This window comes from Labrus bergylta, chromosome 23 (genome assembly GCF_963930695.1).
Source record: "Labrus bergylta chromosome 23, fLabBer1.1, whole genome shotgun sequence".
NCBI classification, from domain to species: Eukaryota; Metazoa; Chordata; class Actinopteri; order Labriformes; family Labridae; genus Labrus; species Labrus bergylta.
The window spans coordinates 9,853,714-9,862,464 of record NC_089217.1 but is presented as its reverse complement, the minus strand read 5'-3'; the positions used below and the strand labels follow the sequence as shown (position 1 = coordinate 9,862,464).

At 43.7% G+C, this 8,751-nt stretch overlaps 1 protein-coding gene across 1 annotated transcript; it reads left to right on the top strand.

The window, feature by feature from the left end:
- The first annotated feature begins 1,227 nt into the window (after window positions 1-1,227).
- On the top strand, window positions 1,228-8,538 carry wnt7ba (wingless-type MMTV integration site family, member 7Ba). Its single transcript, XM_029278391.2, has 4 exons — window positions 1,228-1,622; window positions 2,731-2,957; window positions 6,021-6,292; window positions 7,419-8,538. The coding sequence occupies exons 1-4, from the start codon at window positions 1,540-1,542 to the stop codon at window positions 7,896-7,898; spliced, it is 1,062 nt and encodes a 353-aa protein (XP_029134224.2). The 5' UTR covers window positions 1,228-1,539; the 3' UTR covers window positions 7,899-8,538.
- Window positions 8,539-8,751: the final 213 nt, after the last annotated feature.

The window sequence follows — 8,751 nt, the reverse complement described above, 5'->3', positions numbered from 1 at the left end:
ACAGCAAACGAAGCACGGTTTGCTGGGGACATCAACATCTTGAATTGAGTAAAACAGAATCCATTCCTTTTCTTTCATACATGTTCGCTTTTCCATCTACTCACACCTGTGCACTCCAAAGATGACCTGGATTTTTACTGGATTAGTCACTTTGTGGAAACATGTGATATCAATTGAAGCATAGTGGAAGGATTTTAAAGACGCCTCTCAACAATTCAAAAGTGAAATGATCTGCTGTGCACTCTGTCTGTCTGGGTGTTTTTGGATTCATGACACTTCCTTCATGCTACCACATGACGGCGCTGTTTTGAATCAGTCAATTATCACTATCTGAAGCATCTCAGTAAGAATCTGCCTCCGTTAAGAGACAATATGAGAAAAACTACAAATACACAAGTTTAGCAAGCCACCAACAATATAGAATTCCTCCACACATCACTACGATAAAAGTTATTTATCATTAAGTCTCTTCATTAACATTGTCATCCTTCAAGCCACTCATCTTGGGCTTTAAAAGTTGACTTCAATTGCAACTAGAATTGATTTGTTTCCAGTTATTTTCTTACCAAAGGACTAATTTAATCTGTCTTTAAATGTCAGAGAAATACATATTAAATTCAGCAGGCCGATATCAATACGTCAATTTGTTCAGTTTACTTTCATAAAGGAAGAAGAGAAGCATCTGAATTGTGTATATATATACATTTTAAAGTTTTATTTAGAGGCTTTTTATGCCTTTATTTTAGAGAGAGGACAGTGGATAGAGTCCGACACCGGGGAGAGAGAGCGGGGAATGACATGCTGGAAAGGAGCCACAGGTTGGATTTGAACCTGAGCCACCGGCTTGGAGGACTGCAGCCTCTGTACATTGAGTGTACGCACTAACCACTAGGCTACCAGCACCCAGCTATTTTTTTTTCTTCCCAAATAAATGTATGAAATGGTCACATCTGTCAACGTAAAATAGCCATAACTAGTTTCTTGAATGTTCTCCTTGGAGATTGAAAAGATGTATGAAGGTATTACAGGTGGTGTTTTGTGGGTGGGAATACTGTGTGTGATGATGCGGAGTTGCAGACTCACCCCGGGGGCTGGTGCACCGGGAGAGGCCACTGTCTCCCTCTCTTAGACTCTCTCCACACAAAAACTTTAGGAGACGTGAACAGAGGGCATCGTTCATCCGGAACCCCATCTGATCCCCACCCTCTCTCTCCTCCTCCTCCTCCTCCTCCTCCTCCTCCTCCTCTCTCACTTGTTCGCACCCAGTCCTCTGTCAGTCCAGGTGGCGGAGCGCACTTCGGCCCTGGGATGCAGCCTCACATCCGACGCATGAAGACCGGAGCTTGGAGCTGCCGCAGCGCGCCACGGCTCCGTTAGCCAAAGTCAGCACCTCTTGACAGGGCAGAGAAGAGACGGCACGTTTGGACCTCAGATAAAAGGATATATTTGCCCCCTGTTCATTTTTTTTTTTTTTTTTTAATTAGTATTTACTTTTTTGAGCCACAAGGGAGCAGAACCAGATTTGTTCAATGCGCAACCATGCTCATCATCTCGTCTCGCAGCGCGCTGCTGTCCGTCTACTACCCGCAGATCTTCCTCATCCTCACCAGCGGTAGCTACCTGTACGTCTACTGTCCCCTGCATTTGCTTCAATCCAACACACGTCTGTTTGCTTTACTGGAAGGAGTGGTGCATTACGCGGAGATTATTGGCCAATTACGCACGCACGGCGAAATAGATCGCACTTCCAAAGCATTGGCTGTTCGCTGCAGGTGACAATATGAACAGAGAAAGCACTTAACAACGACTTTTACAAGCCAAAGTCATTGGCTATATTTTCAAATGTTTCTTGTGGCTTAATTTTGTTCTGCTGTGGCATTGAATTTATTTTGTAAGTGGAGAAAAAAAATCAACTTGGAATATCCAGTTAACCAAAATTTAGAGCATGGGTTGGAAATGCGTGACATGTGACGTTTAATCATTTTTTCCAAAATTCAGTCGCACACTGCCACGGAACACGAGCTGTGGGGTTTTATCCCCAGAATACGAGCAGTTATGCGTGTTTCATTCCAATACTGAGCCATAAATCGAGCGGAGTCGATGACGTCTTGTATGAAAGAGGCCAACATTTAATCTACATGATTTTTTTTTTCTTTCTTTTTTCTACATGTTGTAATATGAATGCAGCTGATGAGATAACCTGCTCCGATGGATTTACACATTACACCAGAACCCACTTTGTCTTCAGGGCACCTCGTCAGACAAGCGCCTTAATTTGAAAGCAGCATATGGAAAAGAGTCATACTGGTCTACTTCAGGCTCAGCATATAGGCACAGGGGAATGTCATGAGCTCTTTCTTATGGCACTAAAAGATCCAGGCTCGCTCACAAAGAGAGTGATTGCTGCACCATACATGCCTCTAATTCAGAGACAGGGCCTCAAACTCTCTGGTGTTTTCTGTCACAAGAGAAAGAGAGAACTGAATCTTTGCATTTCTATAATTAACTGTTGTATTTAATCTGCTATAGAGGGTCCATAAGAATACACGTGATGTGATGTTGCAGAGTCTGATCTCCTCTTTTGATTACTTTGTTTATTTGGTTTTATTTCTATGATTATAGACCGACAGCTGTTGTGAAACATTTGGGAAAATGTGTATTTTTGATTGCATACTCCCGTCATCTTTTTCCTCGTAAAGACAGCCCCTCTAACGGTTTCTCTCTGTCCAGGGCGATGTCCTCTGTGGTGGCTCTAGGTGCCAACATCATCTGCAACAAAATACCAGGACTTGCCCCACGCCAGAGGGCCCTCTGTCAGAGTCGTCCCGATGCCATCATCGTCATCGGCGAAGGTGCCCAGCTGGGGATCAACGAGTGTCAGTACCAGTTCCGATATGGCCGCTGGAACTGCTCGGCCCTGGGAGAGAGGACTGTCTTTGGACAAGAGCTGAGAGTAGGTCAGTCTGTTTAAAAGTCAGCTTGTTTTGATTTCAGTTGTAAATTGTACATGAATTAGTGCTCTATAGGAAATCAGCAAAGCAGACCGGGCGAAGGGGAGAATGTTGCTTGGTGTACACGCTTGCCAGATTTTTGACAGCATTTCTACCAGAGAAAAAGAAGATCATAGAAAACGAGAGGACAAAGATTGGAAACTAAATGCAGCAAGAGGCCTTGGCTTCATATCAAACCCCCTTTTTTTTCAGAATTGTAGGAGTCAATTTAACAGAAGTATACACAACCAGTTGAAATCTCTGGCACGAGTGTGGTCTGACTGATGTGTGATCAGGGAGTTAAATCCGTCGATTCGCTGTTGCTTTAACTTGTCTGTTAAGCGGCCTCAGGAAACCAAAATGAGATGCTTGACCTGACTCTACAATCATTGAAGCCAATAAAACAGCAGCAGACATTCAGATGAGCAAATATCAACAGTAAGGTTTCCTCTTATTGTCTTCAAAGTAGCATAAAATAAGACACCAGGGGCAAAACTGAGATGAAAACACCAGCCACAGAGAATTCTCTTCCTTGTTGAGAAACATACACAGGGGCGCGCGTCCCATGAATTGAGACTCTCGTCTCGAGCGGTAGGTAGGTTTGCTTCCACCCGTGGCCCCTTTCCGCATGTCATTCCCCCGCTCTCTCTGTCCCTGGTTTCCGACTCTATCCACTGTCCTCCCTCTGCATTAAAGGCACGAAAAGCCCAAAATAAAGCTTAAAAAAAAAAAAAAAAAGAAACGTACACAAAACATTGCACTTCAAAGTTCTCAAGCGAGAATCAACCCGCTGTTAATGACATCACTGTCACCCACTGTCACATCAGCTGTAAGGGAAGTGTCAAGACACCTTTACTGAGCAGGGTCTAATGCCATCCTCATCAGAGTGCCACCTACTAAACATCTACAACATCTGAAACACACAGCCATCCTCCACGCTCCTCTTTGATTCCACATTCTTCCCAGTTTAATTTCTCACAGAGGCCTGTTTGCTCCTAATGTGAACCGCTTATATAAATTGTGTTTCAGTCTGAAATGTTTTGTTGCGGTCTCGCTGTGGGTTTGGATCCATGTTTAATCTAGCAGCTCTGGGAGCAATCACTTTCTTCTACACAGGAGACGGGCAGACAGACGTCTGGATCCCTTTATTTCTTTTGTCAGAGGAAATGTCTCTTTTCTTTTGTGGTGTGTAAACGAGCTCGGAGAGACACTTTTGGATCCAGTTTGGATCCACATGTCCTCTTCATGCAGGCAGTTTGACCGAATAAGAACTCTCTGGAAGACAAACTGGTAGAAAAACTTCCATTGTTAGTTCATGGATTGACATATTTAGCCTGGATGGATCATGGAATCTCAGGAAGTTGGGTTGTAATGTCTATTATTACTCAAAATGGGAACGTAGCCCCTCTTGTGTTGCGAATGCATCATCCATCACTTCATTTGATTGACCAGCCAGGCCCGTGCACTCATTAAGCAATGAGAAAGACCAGAGAGATTCATGCAAACCACTAATTGAAATCAGCTCCAGCAGCTGGATGGCAACAATGGAACCCTGCAATGCACTGCCGTACAATCAAAACAAATCAGAGTGCAAAGAGATGGCTGTTTGGCTGTGGCGTGCGCCTGATGCCTTGAGAAATGCTCACCATACAATATATCTGAATGGATCGCAGATTAAGCCTGATGAGAGAAGGCTTCAGAGTTTGTTATGAGTTATGGGACGGGGGGGACGGGGTGGGGGGAACCACAGGCCCGATGGTTTCTGCGAGCGAGTTTGTCAGGTTGGACAGGGGCCATTAGAATCGCCTCTTACCAGAGACGCCATGCATTAATACTCTGGGCTGTTGAGGGGGAAAAAAAAAAAAGAGAGGCTCTGCATTATCCTGATTGGAAAGAGTGGATATCTTTATACCAATTACAATGCCAATAAACTTATTTCCCCTCCACGCCATCAATAAAAATGTGTTTTTTCTGAAGGTCAAATGGTGACACCCAAAAGCTCAAAAATGGGCACATCCAAAGTCAAGCCTGGCCACAGATTATTCCAACATGCAGAACAGTGGTATCATTTGCTACAAAAATGTGGACCGCCTAAGACGGACACAGAATGACACTCAAGCCGCGTGAGAAATTCCATTGATGAAAAAAAAAAAAAGGCAACTCTATGAATTGAAGAGCCAGAAAAAGCTCCTCCGGTCAGCCAGTAGATGTCACTTGTGTTTCCTTCACTGTAATTATTATTGTTCTAACATTGACGGGCTACTGATGTGCATCAGAGGTTAGAAAAAAAGACAAAGTTAGAGGGGAAAAATCCACGAGCTTAAATTCATATAGATGGTGGAAAATTATCTTTATGCTGATTCCCTTGTGAGTCAACTTCTGACTTCCAGACTTTTATTCTGGCTGAAATGTACTAAAGCTGAAGAGTACCACAAGTACTAGGATCATTTCTTATATTATACATGTTATAAATAAAATGGGCTCCAAATCAATGCCTACAGGTTGTGGCATTCTGTTGTGGCAGTTCTTAAACTTGGATTTATTGTGAGGAGAGAACCGTGTGCCAAGCCGGATTAGATCTTTTCTTAGCACCATGCTGGTGTTCAGCTCTCTATATGTTATAGTCTGAGTGCACACGTCAGGGTGGGGGAAATCACACATTCAACGTATCAGGGTTATAATCTCCCCATAAGAGTCTTGCATCTCTGTCCCAGAAAAAGGTCAAATCATGTTGACCGAAGTGCTGTACAATCAGATAAAATAACTTCAAGACAACCCAAGACCATTTAAAAAAAAGAACAGGACAATAACATGTTAAGACCAATAGGAGAGGGAAGTCAAGGAATTAAAGTGCAGCTCAGGAGCATCTTTCTTATGGAGCCGAGGCCTTCTTAATGCCCTCTTCCACAAATCCCACAGTTCCAGTTTGTAGTGCAGAGTATCTGGAAAGGTAACAGGAGCACGTTTGAGATGTTACTGTTCATTTATACTCTAATTCAAATGTATTCAGACTCTGCTCTTTCTCTTCAGGCAGCAGGGAAGCCGCATTCACGTATGCCATCACGGCAGCAGGAGTTGCCCATGCAGTGACCACAGCTTGTAGCCAAGGCAACCTCAGCCAGTGTGGCTGCGACCGCGAGAAGCAGGGCTACCACGACCGGGAGGAGGGCTGGAAGTGGGGGGGCTGCTCGGCTGATGTGAAGTACGGCGTGGAGTTCTCGCGGCGCTTTGTGGATGCTCGGGAGATCAAGAAAAACGCCCGGCGGCTCATGAACCTGCACAATAACGAGGCAGGGCGAAAGGTAATGGATTTAAACTGTATCTGTCTATGTATTTGATAGATGTAAGTTTACAAAACCTGTACAGTATGGTTAGGTATCATTTTTACAAAAATGGATGCTTTCAAGTTAGTGTTTATGTAGGACAGAAATGACAAAGCTGGTGGATTAAGCTGCCAACATGGAATTGTGACACTGCCACATAAACCATTCCTCCTATAAGTCTGCATGAAACAAAGATAGAGGAGATTATAGCAAGTTTTTCTCTCATCTTTTTGTTGTGGTAGCACCATAGATCTCCTCACATAATGAAAGTCAAGAGCCAAGTCCCCCAGAATGTTAAAGCAATCAAGAGACACTAAACTTACCTATTGCTTGCTTCTTACTCATTATACATATTCTGTAATTTCAGGGATGTAGGTGTGGGTTTATCTTTAAAAATGTACTGTTTTGGGGCGCTTGTGGCACAGTGGTCAGTGCGCGCATCCCATGTATGGAGGCTGTGGTCCTCCAAGCGGGCGGCCCAGGTTCGAATCCAGCCTGTGTTTCCTTTCCCGCATGTCATTCTCTCCTCTCTCCCTGATTTCCAACTCTATCCACTGTCCTATCTCTCCAATAAAGGCAAAAAAAAGCCAAAAATAAATCTTAACTAAATAAAATTACTGTTTTTAAGTGATAATATATCTACAACAAAAAGAGGATTTTTCTCAGCCCAAGCTCAATAGTCACCTGTCAAGTTTATCTTCGTGCAGCATTATTGTATGAATCTGGCTCAAACCACGAAGTAATTCTATATGTGTATGGCTGCACAAGAGGTTTGGTCAGTTTCCTCGCCGTTATGTGGTCTGAATAAAAGGTAAACTTAATTAGAGACTACTGTTTTGGGGTATGAGTTTTTTTCCCCCAGGGTTTGACGTGAAGTTGGCATAGCGACCGGCGTTCTGAAAGTTGAAGTGTCCGCAGAAAGCCCAGCTTATCAGACGAGAAAAAAAAAAAAAAGCGATTTGAATTGCCCATTGGCTGTTTCCAAAACCAGCTATGCACTGTAATTTTAAAAGAACATTTATATATTAATCCCACAAAATCATTTTCAGCTTTTAACCATCACTTCATCCATAGAGATCTAATGTCTTCTCTTGTGTGTGCTCAGATCCTAGAGGAGAGGATGAAGCTGGAGTGTAAGTGTCACGGCGTGTCGGGTTCCTGCACCACTAAAACCTGCTGGATCACCCTGCCCAAGTTCAGAGAGATCGGTTACCTGCTGAAGGAACGCTACAGCGATGCGGTTCAAGTGGAGCCGGTTCGAGCCTCGCGGCTGCGCCAACCCTCCTTCCTACGACTCAAAGAGGCTCGGGGCTATCAGAAGCCCACGGACACAGACCTGGTGTATCTGGAGCGCTCACCCAACTACTGTGAAGAGGACACAGCCACGGGGAGCACAGGGACACGGGGAAGGCTGTGCAACGGCACCTCCACCCTCGCAGACAGTTGTAATGTGATGTGCTGTGGCCGGGGATACAACACGCATCACTACACGCGCATCTGGCAGTGCAACTGCAAGTTCCACTGGTGCTGTTTCGTCAAGTGCAACACCTGCAGTGAGAAATCAGAAGTGTTCACCTGCAAGTGAACACACAGGAAACGCAGAGCTAAAGACAACGAAGGTTGAAGGACCTGGAAATATTTATTTAACAATTTGCACATTTTTACATCCAATTTTGGAATTCCTGAAAGAGGAAAAGGAAAAACTATGCAGGGTTTGGAGAATTCTGAAGAAAAAAAAAAAGACTGATTTGAAAACAAAAAACTTTTCTTTTTTTTTTTTTTTGCCTGGGTTCAAAACTGTGGCACAACACGAACTCTGGAGAAAGATCTGAAAACAACCTCTTGCAAAGATGGAACTGTACAGGTGTCGTGTCCAACAAGAAAAACAACAAAGACTGTTGTGGGATTGTTGGAGAAAGGTTTCGTACTGGAAATGCTAAAACGCTTCAGACTGCCGTGAAAGACGAGGGACTCCTGATGAAGACTGAGAGACGGCAGTGGAATACTTGTAACTGTATGCTCACACTGTATTCTGTTTGAACACTGAAATAAAACATTATTTATGTACACATATCTTTCAACCCTAAAATCTAATAAGACAGAGAGCAAACTGATTTGCTTCCCCTCTTTCATGATTTCCATTTTACTGAAACATTTCAGACAAGTCATTTTTAGTCTCATGGAGTTACATTTCTATCCCTCATCAGTTATCAAACAATTCCATTTGACTTCGCACTCTAGTTGTCATTTTTCCTCTTTTTCCAGGGATGTTGTCAAGTTGGGGGATTGTGTTGTTGAGGGCTCTCTCTCTCATGGACATATCCCCCCTCCCCCCTAAGTCTAGACCTTTTGTTATGCCAAGACCCAAAGGGGCAGAAAATATTCCCATACTATTTTAAGCATCCAACTTGTCTAGTTTGACCGGCACTTTCCATCCC

Excerpts from the sequence above, each read along its gene's own strand:
- wnt7ba (XM_029278391.2), top strand. The coding sequence starts at position 1,540 with ATGCTCATCATCTCGTCTCGCAGCGCGCTGCTGTCCGTCTACTACCCG. Across the intron at positions 1,623-2,730 it reads CTCACCAGCGGTAGCTACCT|GGCGATGTCCTCTGTGGTGG; the intron begins GTACGTCTACTG and ends CTCTCTGTCCAG. Across the intron at positions 2,958-6,020 it reads TGGACAAGAGCTGAGAGTAG|GCAGCAGGGAAGCCGCATTC; the intron begins GTCAGTCTGTTT and ends CTTTCTCTTCAG.